Source organism: Podarcis tiliguerta, assembly GCF_965153285.1.
Source record: "Podarcis tiliguerta genome assembly, chromosome: 6".
Lineage (NCBI taxonomy): Eukaryota > Metazoa > Chordata > Lepidosauria > Squamata > Lacertidae > Podarcis > Podarcis tiliguerta.
Window position 1 is genome coordinate 75,738,869 of NC_139539.1, and position 21,699 is coordinate 75,760,567.

Here is a 21,699-nt window from a genome sequence, read left to right on the forward strand (position 1 = left end):
GGCTGTGCTCAAATTGTCAATCTCCTATGGAGATGTCATCTACTGTGACCAAAAAGGGAGAAGTTAAAGCATGTTTAGATTCCCCAATATATTGAACACAGAGCTTTATTTTATATGTAATGGCTCAGTAAACGAGACATAGATTAAAGTGGGGAGAGAACAGTGTGGAGCAGATCAGAATTTTTTTTAACTACACAAGCACAAATACAAGGTAAATTTTTTGGGGCCTGAGCACACCTAAGGTTTTTAGACTCAGTCATATTCCATATAATGTAATTGGGAGTGCAGCAGGATCCAAATTTTGGAATTGGACTCAGGAGAAATAAAGCTGTTTTCCCATTTATTTGGAAGATACCTCCTTTTCCCAAGCCCAATTCCAAATCAAGCCATGGGGTGGCATTTAGCAGTTACTAGATAAAGTATTGTATTTGTATTTCACGTTGGTTTGATTGAATCAGGTTTCCTGCAAAATGCAATTGCTCATAGTAAACAATGAACGGGCAATTTTAAGTGTAATTTTTCATGAGCTCTTAGACGCCTGTGATAGAGGCAGGTTTGGGATGTGAGGGGATTACATGGAAGAAAAGCAATAATATAATACCAAATTGTCGGTTTTAATGAATATGAGCAGAGGAACGCCTGCAGCAGCCAGTATTTCTTTACCAAAATAAATACAGAAAGGGGTACTGAAATATGAAAATAAATAGGAAAGTGCATTTTGAATCATACACATACAAATGTACTTAGGCCTTCCTGGTGTGTGAGTCTGTGAATTCCTTTCAGCAACACCGAAGCAATGCTGAACCACACTTTCAGATGAACTGTCTTTGAGAAATCTAATCTAACAAGAATGAGGCTTCTGAAGCTGTAGCAGGATGGGGTTGCAAAGCCTCCTGTAGCTCAGTAATTGTTATCTTATCAGGATAAGTTTCAGAGAATGTACTATTCACTCTGAATCTTCCCATTCTGTGGGCCAGCTCAGTCTGAAGTGGCTGAGAAGGAAAGGCTGAAGGTAATGGACCATTGCACCATCGGTTTTTTATTGTGTTTTTTTTTTGGGGGGGGTTGCTATAAAAGGCCACTAATCATGGTGGCCATGTGTCCAACCCCAGTACTCCAGCAATTTCCCTCTGAATAGCAAGAGCTGGAGATCATGAGTAGAGAGGGCTATCCTACTCACTGTCTGCTTATGTCATTCCCATAGGCACCGAGGGAACAGAATTCTGGACTAGGCTGCCGTTTGCCTTATCTGGAAAGGCACTTATTAGGTTCAGGTCATGGGAATAAAAGTGTGTCGTCACATCTGGCTTGCCTGTGATCAGAGTACTGGTCTGGCATCAGAGTGACAAGCAGTGGGACTGGGGGAGGGGCACCAATTCCCCCCCCCTGCCCACCATTTGAGATTTTTGCATCATTTTGCCCAATGGCAGGGCCGGCCCTGGTCAAGGGCCCTCAGACCATGTCCTATTGTATGCCTCTGGAGTCAGGTTGGGCAACGGGTCCACGGGTACGTGATTGTGGATGTTGCATGGGGACCATAATTAGTTAGCTGAATGTGGGGAGGAAATGAATATACAAATTGGTCTGTATAACGTAATCAGGAAAGCTGTGCTGTGGTTCCTTAAGGCCTTATTTAAAGCTTTTTAAAAAAGAAAATCTGTATTTGAGTACAGGAGGACTCTTGTCTAATTCAGTGGTTTCTGGATAATTTCTTTTGGGCATTTCACATGCAACATAGAAAACGGAGCTGCTGATAAATATTCAATCACTCTTGTTCACATGCTATCAAATTTTCACATGCTATCAAAGGTTATGTACCTTTGCGGGTGCACATATAAAATACATGCACCAGATTCACACTCTTTTGCAGCAGTCTACCATCTCTTTTGAGGGATGTTGGTGGCACTGTGGGTTAAACCACAGAGCCTAGGACTTGCTGATCAGAAGGTCGGCGGTTCAAATCCCCGCGACGGGGTGAGCTCCCGTTGCTCAGTCCCTGCTCTTGCCAACCTAGCAGTTCGAAAGCACTTCAAAGTGCAAGTAGATAAATAGGTACCACTCCGGCGGGAAGGTAAACGGCATTTCCGTGTGCTGCTCTGCTTCGCCAGAAGTGGCTTAGTCATGCTGGCCACATGACCCGGAAGCTGTACGCCGGCTCCCTCGGCCAATAAAGCGAGATGAGCGCCGCAACCCCAGAGTTGGCCACGACTGGACCTAATGGTCAGGGGTCCCTTTACCTTTACCATCTCTTTAGGATACTCCTGGGATCATTTTATTTTTGTATCGGTGAGGCATGTGGCGATTCCTCTGTTGAGCTATCCAAGACTCTTGTGGAGTCCTAGGAGTCAGTCTCACTGAATTCAATGAGTCTACTCTCCCAAAACAGTGCCTAGGAATACAACCCTACTGTTGGCAAGGATGATCTGCAAGAGCTTTCTATTTCTAGGCAATTTTGCACTTGGAGCAAGCAAGCTTCCTTCTTTAAATTGGCAGGCAATTTACCTTCCATGCCCTGGTCCCTCCCCCACTGAGATGGTAATACCTTAGCTTCCTCTCTCAGTGACAGCTCTGCTTTCACTGTTATTTAAGGACCCAGGCTGGCTGCCTTCTGCAGGAAGCATCAATTTGATGACTCCTGGGTGCTCCAAGTCGTTTAGGCTACTGCAGTATCCAGAGCGAAGGGCATCATTTTAGCAAAAGAAAGCCGGATCATTTCCCTTTGCCACATTTAATTGGCAAAACGGAAGGCTAGTATTTGAGAACCAATGAAAACTTTATTTTATTCTCTTTCTTTATTAGAAAGGGGTAGGGAATACTGGGAAAGTAATTAAGCTCACTCTCCCCTAAAGTAAGCAGGAGGCAGAATGGTGATAAATGTTCTACCCAGCCTTGTGTTTACAGTATACTTAGGCAAGTGATTAATTTCTCATTTTTGTGTTATCTGACTACAGCTTCTCAGCACAGATGTTTTTGTTTTAAAATCACGAAGAAGCTGGAATGATTATCCTCCCCCTGCTTGGCGCTATGCAGAAAATACAAGATGAGTCTGAGCAACATCCCCCCCCCCCAGCCACCAGGGAGTGTAATGTCTGGCAATCAGAATGTTATTTTTTTAAAAAAGCAGCTAAGTCAGTATATAAATGGTGACACTGCATGAAATATAATCCGAGCTTTCCAAAGCTTGACATTAGTCAGTATCAATCACTTGCGCAGAATGTGACAAAAGCTGCAGTGCCGAATCCCTCTCTTGAATTCAGTGCCTCTGAATTAAGTTGGACTCCTGATTAGACTGGGTTAGGATTGTGGCTAAGGTAATTCCTATTGAACTCAATAGGTCTGGCTGTTTAATAGGATTGTTTAGGATCCTGTGTATACATGTGGCACTGTGGGTTAAACCACAGAGCCCAGGACTTGCCGATCAGAAGGTCGGCGGTTCGAATCCCTGCGACGGGGTGAGCTCCCGTTGCTCGGTCCCAGCTCCTGCCAACCTAGCAGTTCGAAAGCATGTCAAGGTGCAAGTAGATAAATAAGTACTGCTCTGGCGGGAAGGTAAACGGCGTTTCTGTGTGCTGCTCTGGTTCACCAGAAGCGGCTTAGTCATGCTGGCCACATGACCCGGAAGCTGTATGCTGGCTCCCTCGGCCAATAAAGCGAGATGAGCACCGCAACCCCAGAGTTGGCCACGACTGGACCTAATGGTCAGGGGTCCCTTTACCTTTACCTTTAATTCAGTGCTACATAATTCCCCCCCCCATGCGCCACATGAAAATTGCTGAGGGTCTTGACAGACCACTTAATCATTTTTCTGCCTTATTTAGCCATTGTAATGTGCTAGAAACTGTATGATTTTTTTTTTTAAAAAAAGTGATATTTTTATTGCTTCGTTTATTTCACCTGTTGTGCTTTATTGTACTGCAAATTGAATTCAAGCTGAAAGTGTTCTTCAGACATGTGATACACCACCTTATTGAGGACAACAGTCTGGGAATGCCTGGCGTAGTGTTTGTGTGTGGAGAGGTGAGAGGATTGCACTGAAAACTAAAATGAATGATTAAAATGAATGGAAATTGATGCTGTTGTTTAATATGGCTGCTACTCCTGCAGCTACTTATATTCATAAAACAGGAATATAAGAAGCTGCTCATACTAGGTCAGACTATCGATCCCCCAAGCCCTGAATTCTCTATTTTGACTGACTGGTCTCAGGCAAAGAGGGGTCTTTGACACCATCTGCTTCCTGATTATTACTTTAAAATAGAGTTTCCAGGGACCTTATGTGTGCAGTGAAGCATGTGCTCTATCACTGAGCTATTTTCCCAGAAGAATGTGGTTTCTGCCTAGTTTAGGCACTGGTTAAAGGATGGGTGGGGAGGCAGACCTTGGATTACATTGGGAACCCCCCCCCCCCAAAAAAAAAAAATCTGTTTTGCAAGGAGATAAATTTGGGGAGTCCCTCATCCAGTCCAAGCGGGATTCTTTATTATGGATGATTTTGCATTTCTTCTCAAACTCTCAGAATACTTATATCAAGGACCCTTATAATCACCAGTCAGAACTAGCCATGCTTTGTGCTTTTGTGGGAGGTAGTTTGAACTGAACTATAATTATCCTAAGACATCTGTGTTGAATTCCAGGCTGTGGTGACAAACCCAAGTGTAGTTTTCCAGCAGGACTTCTGATTTTGACAGAACCTTGGACAGCTCCAAGTGAAGCTCAGGCTGGCAACTCACATGTAAACCCAAGAAGCTCATACCTGTTTTCAGCAGGATAGACCTCTAGATAGATTCATAATTAGGGCTGAATGGCTAGCCCCACCTGAACTTGGAGAAATCTCTTGTGGTTGAAAGCCTTGCTCAATTTAGTAACTGTTTGCTTGGACATCATGGGTGAGGGTGTGTGGCTTTGTTGTGGTTCAACAGGAGTCAGTCACCGCCCTTCCAGATCCTTGGTTGTTAGTGCTCTTGCAGGAACCCTGGCATCCCGCCAAGATGTTTGAGATAGTGATAGCACAATACACTGTGGTTTCTTATGGAGATAGATAATTGAGGGTTGGTGTTGAGGGACAGCTCCATCGCTCACTACATCGCCTCCTCATAGCTCATGGGCTTAGCCCCTAAAGGTGAGGAGTGCAGCCCTAGGTCCACTAGAGCCCAGGTCACAAATTCATGGATGCTTTCTGGATACAATGCTAAAAAAACTATACAGCGTTACCTCGAGTTAAGTACTTAATTCGTTCCGGAGGTCCGTTCTTAACCTGAAACTGTTCTTAACCTGAAGCACCACTTTAGCTAATGGGGCCTCCTGCTGCTGCCACGCTGCCGGAGCATGATTTCTGTTCTCATTCTGAAGCAGAGTTCTTAATCCGAGGTATTATTTTTGGGTTAGCGGAGTCTGTAACCTGAAGCATATGTAACCTGAAGCGTATGTAACCCGAGGTACCACTGTACTTGAGATTCCCTGAGTATCAGGTTAAACAATGAACTTTTTATTAATATGACACCACTGAGCCAATCCTAAGTACCTTTAAGCTATTGGGCTTCAATATTGGGTCAAATCCATTTACAGTGATACCTCGGGTTAAGAACTTAATTCGTTCTGCAGCTCCGCTCTTAACCTGAAACTGTTCTTAACCTGAGGTACCACTTTAACTAATGGGGCCTCTCACTGCTGCCGCTCCGCCACGCGATTTCTTTTCTCATCCTGAAGCAAAGTTCTTAACCTGAGGTACTATTTCTGGGTTAGCGGAGTCTGTAACCTGAAGCGTCTGTAACCCGAGGTACCACTGTAAATCGTACTCAGGGTAAACTTAATGTGATTTACTTGGATTCACCCCATTCTTGTCCCATCCCCCCTCCTATTTATGTTGGAATCTTTTGCTGTTTGTAGTCGTAATCATTACCATTCTGTAATGCACAGGAAAAGTTACCTCAAGTCTCTTGAGTTTTTATAGTGTGTTCTGCATTTGACGTTCTGTGGTTTGTTTAAATTTGTAAAGCTTTGTAATTCTACTCTCTCTGTGTTTGCTACTATCTAAATTTAATGAACTGTAACCAAACTTCAAATTGGGGTATTGTTTAATCCTTAAAATATTGGTCTCAGCTGGGGTTTACCATTTCAGAGCAATAAATGCAAATTAGAGTATTGCAAATATATTCCGAACATTGACTACAATATCCCCATGTTTACACGGTCTCCTTTGATTCTAGAAGGGAACAGAAACATATACATAAAAGAGCAGAGGAAGTCCCCATATACAGGATGATCTGTATACAATTCAAAGCCATTAGACTGAAGCCAACCTAGTGATATGTACATATCTACTTTTGTTTCAAATGGGAAACACACATGTTAATCAGAAATATAAACACAGAACCTCAGCCTTGGGTTCAGCTTTGCCAGTCACCATATCATCTGGACCAAATCAACATTACCCAGGGAGGAGCTCCATTGTCAATATGGAGCTCCCTCACCCTGAAAGATCATTACACCCACTTTAGTGGAAATAGCATTCAATGTTGCTTAAGGGATGTGTGTTTGGAGATGCTCTCCTTGGGGATGGTTCAGGGATTCAGACTTTGAAAATCCCAGTACAAAATGTCCCATTCTCTATCTGTTGGGTGAATCTGCAGATCAGACCATGGCTGTTTTGTACTTCTCTGAATCTTCTGACCAGCTCAGGATTGCAAGCCAATGTTCCCAGGGCAATGGGGTCATTCCAGGAGCCATAGGATAAATTGAACACCCCTCTCCAGCACTGGAAATAGCATTCTCACACTGGAGAGGGAGATCCAATATCTGATTTCCCCCTCTTAACTGCTAACCTCCAAAATATTGGCTCAGCAGATGTTTGGCATGGGCAGATCCCCAAAGGAGGGACAGTTTGGTGGAGTATCATGGAGGAGTGGGAAATGGCTGGAATCCAAAGCTATCCTGATCCCCTGATATGCCCCCAAACAAAATCTCTCTTTCTACCCTACTATTTTTAAGTGGAAGGCTAAATGTTTTTTTTTTTTGGGGGGGGGGGGGGGAGAAACCCAGCCTAGAAGTGGATGGAAATACATTTTTTTTTTCTTAGAACCTCCCGTTTGGCCATCTTGAACCTGACAAAGATTTGGATATCATGGCTGAACCATCTTCAGATTCTGCCCCCATAATAGGACTGCAGCCTAAATGTGTCAAAATTTGTGTTTTGGTAACCCCCCCCCCCCCAAAAAAAAACAACTTGCATATTTATGTGGAAACGAAGGGTAGTAGCCAAGTAATGCATCCCAACAGCCCAAGGAATTTCTGCTTGGGTAAAATAACTTTCCCCTCTCTTTTCCCCACCTGAGTACCACCCACCCTCCCCAAATCATCTCTGGAAGCTTGAGAGGACATCTAAAAAAAAAGATTGTGGCGATGGTGTGGGAGAGAGGTAGGAAGTCCTGTTGCCCAAGCAGAAATGCTTGTAATGATGGAACCCTGACTTATTGCTACTTTGCTACTCATAAGTAAAGGTGCTATGGGTAAAAGTGTGAAATAGATCCATCCGGTCCTACCCTTCTCCCCCACTGCAGTAAATCCAGAATCATCCTTTCAGAAGAACACCAGGCACACATTGGAGTGCACAGGGTTCTGAATTGGAGAGAGTGAGTTAATAAAATATGTAAGGTGATATAAAAATGGCATTAATGATTTTTCTTCTGCTACACAGCTGAAAATGCTTCTCTGCCCCCTCTAATAATTGTGAAAATCTTAATTACAGTCATTGTGAAAAGGTTAGGGATTAAGCTCCATCTAACTCTGGAAAAGTCAATTTAATTTTGACACAGTATTTCATGAAGCCAGGATTTCTCAATAAGAATTAACAATTCCACTTTGAAGCCTTTTTTTTTAAAAAAAACAACAACCCAAACTAGTATCTCTTTTTGGCAAGTGAAACAGTTCTGCTGACACTTTCAGGTTTAGTCAATACAATTTTGTTTTCCAGACTGTGACCAAAAGCTATGTTTGCAACCAAGCTTGCTGAAATTTAATGATGACCACCCTTATGGCGGACAAAATCAATAAATTGGGTTTTTTTTATTATGAAAAAAATCAGTTGATTATCATCATGACCAGGAACATTGTTTAATTGATTTGTTTAGGTTTTAAACAGAGAAAAAATATACTAATATAGGTGTGTAGATGGAGAACACAGTCCCCTTCACAAAATAATGAGGATGTGTGTATGGGCCATTTAGTTCAGTCTATGCCAACCTGGTGCCTTCCATATTTTTGGACTACAGCTCCCATCATTCCTGGCTATTGCCCATGCTGGCTTGGGCTGTTGTCCAAAACATCTAGAGGGCTCTAGGTTGGTGAAGTTTGACCTAATCTCCACAGCATTTTGACCAGCCAGACTATCTCAGCAGCTTTTTGCATCTAGGGAGCTGTCCCCTCAACAGTGGAATGAATATGAAGTAGAGGTTGGATGGCCACCTATCATGGATTGTTTAGTTGAGATTCCTACATTGCAGGGGTTAAACTAGATAACCGCCAGGGTCCTTTCCAACTCTATGATTTTAAGTAATCTAGGTGTATCTAAGCACTGGTGGACCTCTGGATCATGGGCAGAATATGTAGCTCTTGTACTTGCAGTAAGTATGCTGGTAGCTGTCATAATGAAACCGCCTCACTGAAAATCGAGGGTTGTAGCCAACAAAGCTGTACTCAGAGTAGACCTGTTGAATATAATGACCCTAAGTTAGCCATGCTCATTAACCCTAAATCAACCCATGCTCGATGGGTTGACTCTGTAGGACTAACAGTGCATAAAGCCCACATTTTTGGCTTGGAAGGTGAATTACATGCAGAAAATTGTATGAATTTATTGTATAGTTTTACTCAGTGTACAAATGGCTTAAAAGCCGCAACCCGCTAAAGAGGAAGAATCTGTGTAGGCCATGTTGAGTAACTTGGGAGACTGGTGCAAGGAGGAGACAGCAGATAGAATCAGATGGAATAAAATAAAGACCCAAACTCCAGTTTTGAAGCTGAGAATTTGGAGATTTTGAGGGTTGTTGTTTTTTTAATTGCCTTTGCTGTGGTATTTAGGAATGTTTTTGATCTGTATTCCTTGGTACATGTGATGGATTATCTAGAACCAGAATATTACTGTGTTACTGAAGTAGAGATAACATTTCCTATATGTCTAAGAAACAGAATGATCAGTCCAGGTAGACAAGACTTGATTTTATTAATAAAATGTATATTTTTCCCTCTTTGAGGTGAAAGTTACAAACTTTGGTTTTTTTAAAAAAAGGAATTCTGAACAGCAAACTGTTGACTTTAAAATCTGTTGTACATATAAAATGTATGCATGATTTAAAAAAAACAGCTGAAAACGAGCTAGTTGAATCTGATATCAATTAATTTAAACAAATTTATATAAGAAATAGTAACAAACATTTATTTTTCAAGTCTTACATATATTATGAAAAATAAGTACAAAAGGATTTGCGTTTTTAAGTTAATATCTATGTCTGACTACCTGGAGAGAGAAAAATGTGTTGAGGCCAGGGCAGATTAGCCACGGGGTGGTTGTGGGGTGGGGGATGCATTGCAAATTATGACTGTTAGGGTCAGAAAATAAGTTCTATAGCTAGCTGTTTCCTCATTGGTTGCTTGGCAGCTAGGTAGAATCACATGACCTGGACTTAATTTGCCACAGTCCAGCAAAGGGTATTCATGAGTAGACCCATATTTCTACTCCTGCATCTCCTTTACTGAGGGGGTAACAGATTCTAGGACTACATATCCAGAACATGGAGCATGTGCATGGGGTGGTCTTCCTCCTCTTCCTGCAAACCACTGAAAGGATGATCAGTACTGACAGTATTCAGCACCAATTGGCCAAAACAACCCCACAAGCAATAACTTGAACTGGTCTACTAGCACCTTTAACAAGCAGCTGGGTCTGCAGAAATCAACAGGTGAAGCTTTTCATGCTAATATCTGCTCATCAAGCTCATCAACGTCTTAAAAGACACATCTACTGGAGCTGGTATAAATATTGGCAATCCTACACACACCTGTGAGATGACTCTCACCATCTTACTTTCTTGATAAACAGCTTTCTTTTGGGCTCCAATATTCCTCGACTGGGACTCAAGAAAATAAATACTGATGGGGATGAGATGATAGAATCTGAGACTTCTTATATTGAATGATGTCCAGGGCAGGAAATATTAATCTTGGCTCACATATAATGGTGTAATTCCATCAGACAACTGATGGGGACACAATCCATAAATAATGGTTTAGAATCTGGTTTCAGTATCTATGCGACAAAATCCAGGTGAGGTACAAGAAACGGAACGGCCATAGGCTTCTCCGAGTATTCAAAAATAATGCATGTGGGCTCAGTTGGGGTGGGTTAGACATGCACACTGGCTGTTTCCCTGATGTTCCTATTTGCATTGGAAATACATGCTCCCCCTCTCAGCTTTCTTGCATTTTCAGGGTTCCACGTTGCAAGGAGTCTGCTAAGCATGTACACACTTAGAAGGCCCCTTCAGAAAGCTTGGAGGTGGATCCACATGCACCTAATGCCCACATCCTGCCCCAGTTTGAGCCTCATATATTCTTTCTGAATGTCTGAAGATGACTCCCATGACAGGTTATTTGAGGGCCTCTTTTTGATGCTGCCTGTAGGGCATGGCAGGCAGAGCATGCATGCTTCTCCACCTAGCTCTGGTAACATCTCTCCACGTGAGAGGAGATCATGGGGCAGTTCCTCTACATAGCCATGTTGCTCCAGTTTGGGGGATGAGCAGTAACACTGATGTAGCAAGGAGCCACAGAAAAGACTCCTCCTACATGGCCACAGCCTCCCAATATTACCAGAGAGGAACAAGAAGATCTCATGCACCAACAGCTCCCACACCAGCGGTTCTCAACCTGTGGGTCCCCAGATGTTGTTGGACTACCTCCCATCATCCCTGAGCTCTGGCCTTGCTAGATAGGGGTGATGGGAGTTGTAGTTCAACAACATCCGGGGACCCACAGGTTGAGAAAGGCTGTCCCACACCCTAAAAGTAGCATCAGAAGAGGCCCTGCATCACAATTTCATTTTAACCATACATGTTTCCCATTCCCAAACATAAAACTTGCTTATTTTAGGCATATATCAATATATATATTCTTGAAATTCCCTGGCATCAGAAAAGGAAAAGGGAAAAAGTCTGAGGTATAGCACCACGGAACAGCACCTCAATTGGTACTTTCCTTCTTGGAGTTCTTTATCACAAAGCAGTAACAGTAGAGACGTGTGTTACTAAAATGTTTCCAGTTCTGCCACCTGAGCTTTTCCTGGTGACTACAAATAACAGAGCTCTTGAACAGCAATATATACAAAGGGTTTTTTTATTATTAATATTATTATTATTAATCAGGAAAAAAATATGGGATTGGATTCACTGGAAATTACAACTTTATTTTTTCATAATACATACGCAGTATTGACAACATAGTTTTGAAATCATTATAACAGAAGAGCCAGTTGCGATTCAGGGACACATGCAAGTTTTGGAAATGGACACAGAAAGGACAGCGTTGTACTGTACATAGAATAATTACAGTTTATTAAACATACCTTCTTAGCACCTCTTATGTTGTAATGGAAGGAGCACCATGACATTCAATTTTACAGCACCAAAATATCAAGGGAGGGGCAGGTGGCTTGGGGCGGAATGGAAGGTTGGAGGATTTTCAGATAATTTACCCCCGTTGTCTGTCTCTGCCGCAGGATCCTTCATAATGGGCCAAACAAGTTTAAGTCATGTGAATCTGGTCCTACTGGGGCAACAGGTGTTTTCTAGAGAAGACATACATACATGGTGAGACATATTTTTCTATTCCAATCTTATTCAAAACTTGCATGTGGCATCAAGTGGGGTTGGTGGGTAGCACCAAGGTGCATTTTTTCTTTGTTGACGATCTTCTCTTTGTTTCTAAGCTTAACCAAGGAAACAGACGGGGCCAATTTCAAATCCAAACTTCTGATTCTGATCACCAAAGTCATTAATCATCACATCAAAAATAGGCACTTGGTCAATTTTGGGAGTATCAATTTCCAGAACAGTCTTTGCATAGCCTTTTCGTGTCTGTAAAAAAACACACAAACCAAAATGAAAGTAAGTTGTCAGTTAATGCAGTAAAGACCTGTAAATTTCTCCTAGCTTGTCTGTAATAGGGCTGGGGAACCTTCCTTATGTCAAGGGCTATATGCAGTGCTCCCTTGCTTCTCAAACTTAAGCCGTTTCGGAAGTCCATTCTAAAACCAAAGCGTTCCAAAACCAAGGCGTGCTTTTCCATAGAAAGTAATGCGAAATGAATTAATCCGTTCCAGACTTTTAAAAACAACCTCTAAAACAGCAATTTAACATGAATTTTACTATCTAACAAGACCATTTCTGGGTTAGGGTTAACTTTTTGGATTGGGTTAGTGTTAGGGTAAGGATTAGAATTAGGGTTCGGGTCAGTGATGTTTTCTTGTGATTTTGATTCATTTGTGGTTGGTTTCCTTTTTTCAATTTGTTGTGTTGCTGCCTTTTCATGAGTTGCAAGTTTGTTGGCTTTGTGGTTTTCTGGATAGTTTCAGTTTTAATTTTAAATGCTCAGCTGAGAGATCCCTGCCCCTGCTCCTGCTTGCACACGAGTAGGAGCTGGATGGGGCAGCTCAGCTGGGGAGGTGCAGGCTCCATCACACTTTCCATTGAGGGGTTCGCGGCTGGGCCTCAGCATCAGAGCCCCTGCACCACCTGAAGGCAGCCAGGTGGAATAGTTGCTGGGTTGGCGAAGGTGGAGGCAGCCTGGCAGCTGCATCTGAGAGCCCCTAAACTGCCACTGAGGCAGCCTCCACATTGCCACCCGATGCTCCTTTAAACTTCTCTGTTGAGGTGAACACAGCCATGCACCCCTCAATGGAAAAGTGTGACGGAGCCTCGACCTCTCCAAGTGAGCAGCCCCAATCCAGCTCCTACTCGCATGCAAGCAGGAGCGGGACTGGGAAGTGGAGGCTTCGTATTCCCCAGCTGAGCTGCCCCAATCCCGCTACCACTCCCGTGCAAGAAGGAGCAGGGGCACTCAAAATGGAACAGTTCGGATTCCGAAAAAGTTCGCAAACCGGAACCCCTACTTCCAGGTTTGCGGCATTCGAATTCCAAGTTGTTCATGAACTAAGCTGTTCAAAAACCGAGGTACCACTGTACATGGAATGGGTGGGCCTGGTGGTTTGGGTTAGAACCAGCAGAGAACAGGACCATCACCATTTTCTTGGTGAAAATCAAGGCATTAATGGTGATTAGACTTAGGGAAAAAGCTCCCATGGCACCAAACTGCTGTGTGCATATGGGTCTTTTTAAAGGGGGCTCACAGCAGGGGAAGGACGGATTCAGCCTCCCCTCCCCATGCACTATGATCTCCTCAGATTGCTCCACATATGGTAATTAGTCTTACAGAAAAGCTTCCTTTACTGCCAATGGGATGCGGGTGGCGCTGTGGGTTAAAGCCTCAGTGCCTAGGGCTTGCCGATCGAAAGGTCGGCGGTTCGAATCCCCGCGGCGGGGTGCGCTCCCGCTGTTCGGTCCCAGCGCCTGCCAACCTAGCAGTTCGAAAGCACCCCTGGGTGCAAGTAGATAAATAGGGACCGCTTACTAGCGGGAAGGTAAACGGCGTTTCCGTGTGCGGCTCTGGCTCGCCAGAGCAGCGATGTCACGCTGGCCACGTGACCTGGAAGTGTCTTCGGACAGCGCTGGCCCTTGGCCTCTTTGAGTGAGATGGGCGCACATCCCTAAAGTCTGTCAAGACTGGCCCGTACGGGCAGGGGTACCTTTACCTTTACCTTTACTGCCAATGGGAGCTTCTCCACCTCACTCCCATACCCAAGCCTAATTGCTGCCAAGGTTGGATCTGAAGGCACTATGAGCTGGCAATTTCCATGGTCTAGAATCAAGTAGGCTATGGGTTACAGTGAAAGAGACCAGAAAGCAAACCTGGAGATTATCCTCGTTGAGTACCAACACCAAGAATGTAGGCGTTGACCATCTGGCAAAGAGACACAGCTGCAACTTGGTAATGGAAAAGCAGGTAGGACTTTCAGGTGCCTCAGACAGTTAAGTCCAGTTGCGGATGACTCTGGGGTTGCGGCGCTCATCTCGCTTTACTGGCCGAGGGAGCCGGCATTTGTCCGCAGACAGCTTCCGGGTCAAGAGGCCAGCATGACTAAGCCACTTCTGGCGAAACCAGAGCAGCGCATGGAAATGCTGTTTGCCTTCGCACCGGAGTGGTACTTATTTATCTACTTGTACTTTGACATGCTTTCGAACTGCTAGGTTGGCAGGAGCTGGGACTGAGCAATGCGAGCTCACCCCGTCGCAGAGATTCAAACTGCTGACCTTCTGATCGGCAAGCCCTAGGCTCAGTGGTTTAGACCACAGCGCCACCTGCATCCCATACACATTTAATAAGCTGATGCATAAAATGCTACTTTTTTGCACATCTTAATGCTCAAATGACAGCCTGCATTTTGATTGAAAAACACTGCCACTATGGAAAATTTTTCAAGTGGCTATCACTAGTATCTATTTATCACACCCAGTCTTTCTCTGAGCAATGTGGTGCATTAGATAATGTTCTAGACTCATTTTGTGGGGGAAGCCAATGTGCTGGAGATGAATTGCCTTCTCACCCAACCATGGTCTAATGTGGAGGGACAGAAAAGGAAGGATGACGTCTTGCGTCCTCCAGGAACCATGATGCCATGTCTGGCTGGAGTTCCCACCAAATGCAGGCACTGCTGCAGCTAACAATGCAAATTATGGGAGCTGGGGAAACAGGATGGGCAGAGGAAGGACTGTGGGTGACAGGGGCAGTGTAGTCATGGGTAAGGACAAAGGAAGAGCCCATCTAGTCCAGCATTCTCTTCTCATAGTGACCAACCAGTTTCCTAGGGTGAAGCCCAGAAGCCAAACATTAGGGTAATAACTACAGCAATGGCATTCTTCCATGGGGTGAGGGAGGCAGATTGGTGGAGCGGGTGGGTTGTGGGATCATCAGAGATGGTAAAGAAGGTAAGGACACATTTAAAAAGGGAATTGCTTTGAATAAATAGAACCAGGGGTCAAGGAGAAGCAAATCACAAGGGTGGCCATCAAGCCAATGTTATGAAACCCACAGGCTTCTTGAGGTTACGTCAGTAACGTCTCAATACTTGTGAAACTTCTCAGACACACTTTCCTTAATACCATTCTATCCGTATCAGATTTCAGTGCCACTTCAAACGGCAGCTCGTCGGATAAGAAGAGGAGGAGATAAAAAAAAGAAAGAAAGCTTCGGTATTGCTTTCACTTGGCATTTTCTGCTTTAGGGAGAAATTATATTAAAATGGTAGAAGGGGGCCTTCCATTTGCAGCATTATTCTTATTCATCTTTTTCTGCAGCACACTGTAGAGTACAAATGCTTTCCCATTACTATCTTATATCTCAATCCTCTTTCTCCAGTGACTTGGCTTGTCAGTGCATATAGAACAGCTTACTGTCTGATTTTATTTTATTCTTTTGGTCTTTCCTTAAGTTATGGGCTAACATTACTTTCCCATCTTCCAAAGTTTAAAAGTGTTCTAATTATTGCTATTTTAAAAAGAGACGACACTGCGTAGGTGAAGAACTAACTACAGAAACGAAATATGGTTTTGTTTTTTGTTTTTAAAGAAAGGTCTTGGGAGACATGCATGATAGCATTAAACTGAACTCATTTGATTAAGGTGGCAGGTTAGCTTAGGAAAGCAGAAAAGCGTATCGAGGGCTTATACTTACCGCACAGCCATCGTGAAGAACTTTGATGTAAGGACTGTTGTCATAAGACATCTCTTCATCGTTTGAGCCTAAGAACCTCAGTGCTTTGTCATAGCTGTCAGAAGACACGTCATGCCATGCCACTGACTGATGGCAGTTATAAGTGAAGTTCTGTCGGGCAGAGGCACTCAGTAGTTTAAGGAATGTCATTTGGACCATATTAATGGAATTGCCTTCAGCATCCACGTAGGAAAGCTGAGGAGTAAAAACAAAGGAAAATATAGACCCCATGAAACAGGCGCATAAACATGTGGTCGGTTCTCCTTTTAAAGTGCAAAACAAGATTACACTTGACACAAAAACACATTAACTGGCTTCTCTATAAATCAACTGACACAATCCTGTTTGCTGTCCCATTAAGAATGCAGTCAAGCTATGAATCAGTAAACAGAGCCTCTTTGGGCAGCGCTACATGATTACGCATTTGGGCCACAAACTATTACCAGAAGCCGAAAACCACCGCAAATGGTGACCTGCAACCTTGCAACAAACAAACAAACGTCATTCTGCAGACACAACTTCAGTTTGCTACAACTCTGTGGCCTGGTTTAGATGCTTCCCCAAGTCAAAGGTGCAGCTGTGTGCTTCCTTCCAACACCAGTCATGCCATTGCTGGTTCCAACAATGAATTTTGTAATAATGCTTTTCTAGCCTTCTATAACTGTGAGAATGTATCACATTTAGGTCCAATGTGCAGAAAAACAAGCTGGGAAACTTATCAAATGCTAAAAACTTAACAAGTGTCAAAATCCTAGGCTCTCCTCTTTGGTCCTGCTTTCTCCTTGACATTTTAGCTGTCTTCATGCAAGGAGATTCTGAGGTAAATTTACTTAGTCCTTAACTTGTGCCTACTAGTGCCCTTCTGAATTCCCTGTATCTGGAAGATTTTAATGTCTGGTGTTTTATTATGTTTTTATATGTGCTGGAAACCCTCCAGAGTGGCTGGGGTATAAATAACAATATTATTATTACATACTTGACCATGCTAACTGAAGTTTTGCAACCTGAAGCTAGAGTAACGGCTGAAAAGAAGTTTAAATCTGAACATCTTTTTTCATCTTCAGCAACATGCTGTTCTGTATGTGTCACACACACAAAACTCCTGCTTATCATAAAATAGTTTTGTTCTCAAAAGACTTTTTTCATTAGCACTTCAGATCAGTTACAGGTTTTTGTACATCACTTTAGCTGAACTTAGCATCTGAAGAAAAGAAAAAGGATTTTACTTGTACTGTATTTCTTTTACCCGTACTACGTTTTCAATAACTTAACTTTCGTAGTGGGAATGTGTTTTGATAGTCAGCAACACATTCTCCAGCAAGGACATGGTGAAAATAAAGTCCTCACCAGAATACCTATTTGGAATTTAATAATATTGCTTCTTACGCTGAGAGAATAAGTGGGGAAAAAACTCATGAAAACAAAACAGTTGCTTTTTGTTGGGAATAAGATGAAAATTGTTTTATGCAATATAAAATATTTTTGGTCTCCCCCCCCCAAAAAAATAAAGAAATCCAAATTTGCCTTCATTTTAAAATATGCTTCCTCATTCCATTTAAGCGATTGACATTTGCATTCAGAGTTGACTGCTAAATTGAGAATTTATATCATGTGTTGGAAACTAACTTCGAATGCATCTTTGTAGCTACTGAAGTTAGTAAAATATGTCCATTTTTCTATTAATTGTTTAGGACATAACAATGAAAACATTATCAAGAATTCAACCTACTACTACATGACATAATATTAAAGAACAGGTCCAGCTGAGGGCCGGATTTAGGTTTGACGAGGCCCTAAGCTACTGAAGGTAATGGGGCCCTTTATACCGTATTTTTCACTCTATTGGACGCAGTTTTTCCCCTCCAAAAATTGAGGGGAAATGTGTGTGCGTCCTATGGAGCAAATGCAGGCTTGTGCCATAGCCACGCGCAACCCCTCCGGCAGGGAGAGGCTGCACGGGGCTAAAGGGGAAGGCCTTGCCTTCTTCCATAGCTGCGTGCAACCCCTCCGGCAAGGAGAGGCTGCACGGGGCTATGGCTTCTTTAGCCCCACGCAGCGTCTCCCAGCAAGGAGAGGCTGCACGGGGCTAAAGGGGAAGGCAAAACAGCGAGCAGGATCCATCCCGCTCGCTGCTTTGGCTTGTTCCATAGCTGCACGCAACCCCTCTGGCAGGGAGAGGTTGTGTGCAGCCTGTACGCTGCTCTTTGGGGCTGGGGGGGGGGAATTTTTTTTCTTGATTCCCCCCCCCCCCTCAAAACTGGGTGTGCCCTATGGTCCGGTGCGCCCAATGGTGCGAAAAATACGGTATGTCCAGCTGTCCTTTGTCAACAACAAATTGTCGCTGTTTTTTGTGTTGAATATATGCTATATGGTAATTTATGGAACTAATAGGTATCTAAAGCCATTTGCACATGCAGAATGTAGGCACCATATATACAGAAATGAGCAAACCAGTGATATTTTAGGGAGCAGGCTAGCAGGCGGGGCCCATTACTTACATCATAGGAGCCTATACAACACAAAACACTGTTGCTGTATGTAGGTTTTACTTTATCTGTTTTTATCTTATATTTTGGAAATGTACATCCAGGTTTTTTTCCCTTTAATTTTTTGGGGGGCTATAGCTTGTTTAGCTCATACAGTTGTACCTCTGGTTAAGAGGTCCGTTCTTAACCTGAAATTGTTCTTAACCTGAATTACCACTTTAGCTAATGGGGCCTCCCGCTGCCGCCGCGCAATTTTGTTCTCATCCTGAAGCAAAGTTCTTAACCCGAGGTACTATTTCTGGGTTAGCGGAGTCTGTAACCTGAAGCGTCTGTAACCCGAGGTACCACTGTATGTAAATCCAGCATTGGTCTAGCTGGAACCTTATTCAGTCAGCTTTGGGTTTACATGCAGTCGCCACCAGGTTTGCAGACTGAGGCATCCACAGATAACACGATGAGGTGCTGACTAACACTAAAAAGGGTTCATCCACTTGATACCAGAGTCTGAAAGCTTTGTGAATGCACTCTTCTGGAAACAAATGAAAGCAAATGAATGTATGAGCCAGTGCATGCAAAAAATGTATAGGGGTGTCTTTAGTGCAAACTGAAGCTCCAACGCTAGAGTCTCTGCAGCAGTGTTGCTGCTGCGTAGTGGAAGGCCAAACATGGCAGGGAAGTTAGTGTGGTGTGGGCATGACTGCAGTTCCAACCCAGTGCTCCCACTGCTATGCTTGCACTGCGACCCACCTACACATTGCCTCACTCCTCTCCCTTCCAGTAAGTTGTCACAACAACACTGACAGGAAGCCAGCATTTTTGGATAAGTTCTCAGCAACAACTTATTAAGAAATCCTTCCCACTGCTCTTTTTCAATGCCTCTAGCTTAGACACGCTCCGGATTTTGCCATCTGTATATCAAGGATGCACAGAGAGATTCTCCCAGGAGCTGTCCCTCAACTGTGGAATTTGTTTCCTCCAAAGATACAGCAAAGCTTGAGCCTGATGATCTGTCATCTGCCCCAAGTCCTGGAGATGGAGTGGACTATAATATAAACCAGCTGCAACGACGAGCAAGGGAAAGAAGAGGCCTTGCAGGCAGCAGAGAGCTGCTTGCGTACACTTTGGTCCTGACCCCTGAGCACCAGAAAGGAAACTACGGGCAAATGACTGACTGTGGCGATGAAAGTCGCTCAGAACAAACTTGCACGCAGATTGCCCATGGTGGGGATCAAAAGGGATGCAGTCAAAATGTCAAATACGTTGCTGGCGTGTTGTATCTTGTGTAATTCCCAGAAAAGTAAACCTACATGCAGAGACCATGTTTTTTGCACACTGATTGAGATTAATTTTGTGCTATGCTTTCAGAGCCCCACCTCCACAGAGGGTTTGTGCGTCCTGAGTTCAATTCATTTTTGTGTGTCTCGTTCTTGAGTGTGGTTGCAAAAGGCCAATTGTCTTTTGCGCCAGACCCAGAAAAAGTAAACCTGCATGTTTTTCACTCACCGACTGATTTTGCTGGATCTGGGCACGCGAGTATGGACTCAGTTGCCTATTAATTCCAGAGTAAAGAAATTATGACTTACCAGCTTGCCTCTCTTAAATTCACTAAACCAGGTTCCTGGATTCTCCTTTGGCCATGATGAAATCCTTACCTGCAAGAGAAGATCAGATACGGCAAGTGTTAATTATGTCAGCAAGAAATGAGTGGGAATTAACAGAGTTTTACATAAACACTGCTAAATTAATCTCCCTTTTTTAAAAAAAAGAAGACGACAACGCCTGGGCTCTGTGCCTAGTTCTAATCATATTTGCAGTTCTGCAGATAGAAATTTATATCCAATTCTCAGATTACATATTAAATAACCAGATACATTAATTGGATTGTTCAGACAGATCTGTGGAAAACCAGTTGCAAGTACTTTGTCTCTTGGCAGAGGGTCTGCCCAGATGGTCTTGGGCTCCCTTCAAATGTTATATAGTCTTGTGATCCTAATTGAAACAGTTATGTCTTCCTGCAAGGTAGAGGGATGGACCATTAAAAGCTAACATAGATTTCAGCTGTACAGTCTGATCAGTGCCTGGTAGGGAAGATGTCCTGGGTCCTCATGGAAGATGCTTAGAGCTTTCCTTTGGAGTTTAAATGGAATTTCCTCCTTCAGCTTCTCCTCTGTGAATTGAACTGCCCATATCCTCTGAATATTTATCAGGGACAGGCAGGAATCCTAGGGGTGGGCAGAGGAGCAGGAGGATGATCCAGGGGAAGGGGGCGGCAATATGTGGGGTTCTGTGCCACCCATGAGGCTGCCGGTAGAATAAGAGGAAGAATCTAGGCAGTCAGAGATGGGGGAAGAGCTGTAGGAAGGCACAGAGCTGGAAGGGACAGTCCCTAAGAGAGTTGGGCCATTAGAATCTCCTCCATCCTCCTCCCCCCATCTCTGAGGATGGGCTTAAAGCACATGAGCTGCTGGAGCTGCCACACAGCAGAAATTGACAGTTTCTGAGCACAATTCAAAGTGTTGGTGCTGACCTTTAAAGCCCTAAACAGCCTCGGTCCATTATACCTGAAGGAGCGTCTCCACCCCCATCGTTCTGCCCGGACACTGAGGTCCAGCACCGAGGGCCTTCTGGCGGTTCTCTCACTGTGAGAAGCCAAGTTACAGGGAACCAGAATCTGATTTCAATACATATTTCGTAGTAGGAGAAGAACAGCCCTGTTGGATATGGCCAAAGTTGTCTATCCTGCCCAACAGTCCTTTGGGCACACATTTAATTTGTGCTCATGGCTCTCCATCCAAGAAGAATGTCAGATTTGGAGAAAAGATAACTTTAGAAATATGTAACTCAAAATCATTTCTCATGCATATTCTCCATCTTACCTTAATGACACATGTTAATGTATCATTAATAGAATTTATACTGTTAAAATGGAAAGGGGTCAAGCCATTGCAAGAGGTGTTCAAATTTGGGGAGGTTGGATAGTTACAATGGAATGGCCCTCATTGGTGGGGTGCACATTTTTATTTTTATTTATTTATGGTTATTAGTTTGTCAAAATAAATAATAATATATAAAAATGTGCATTCTGAGATAAACTTAAAATTCTGTATTTAAATACAGATTAAAATGTGAACTTTCATGTAGATTTTAAAAAATAAAAAATAGTAATTATGGAATAGTGTAGGAACAGGACAGAGCAGAACCAGAACGAGTGAACGCATTGGACCAGAAATAAAATTAGCTTTCCACCCTTAGCAAAGTAATGCAGAGATCTGATTCTGTGCCTGAATCCCTTCAGCAGGATTTGGGCTTGAGTGTGGAGATGCCCCATGTAAACTGT

General features: G+C 43.4%; 1 protein-coding gene and 1 long non-coding RNA gene across 5 annotated transcripts in view; one reads left to right on the forward strand and one right to left on the reverse strand.

Annotated features, from left to right (window-relative positions):
- Positions 1-19,939, forward strand: part of LOC310679680 — a 122,434-nt gene extending 102,495 nt beyond the window's left edge. Inside the window, exons 4-5 of the long non-coding RNA XR_014512463.1 lie at positions 17,568-17,683; positions 19,245-19,939. This is a non-coding gene — a long non-coding RNA (uncharacterized lncRNA). The remainder of the gene's footprint in view (positions 1-17,567; positions 17,684-19,244) is intronic.
- Positions 9,193-21,699, reverse strand: part of COL11A1 (collagen type XI alpha 1 chain) — a 263,565-nt gene continuing 251,058 nt past the window's right edge. For 3 of the 4 annotated variants that reach the window (XM_083445146.1, XM_083445147.1, XM_083445145.1), the window contains 3 exons: positions 19,946-20,014; positions 15,838-16,071; positions 9,193-12,125 (listed from right to left, as the gene is read on the reverse strand). In XM_083445146.1, coding sequence (XP_083301272.1) covers positions 11,979-12,125; positions 15,838-16,071; positions 19,946-20,014 — 450 coding nt within the window. In that variant the 3' untranslated portion in view covers positions 9,193-11,978. The remainder of the gene's footprint in view (positions 12,126-15,837; positions 16,072-19,945; positions 20,015-21,699) is intronic. The other variant, XM_083445148.1, reaches the window with a different exon arrangement.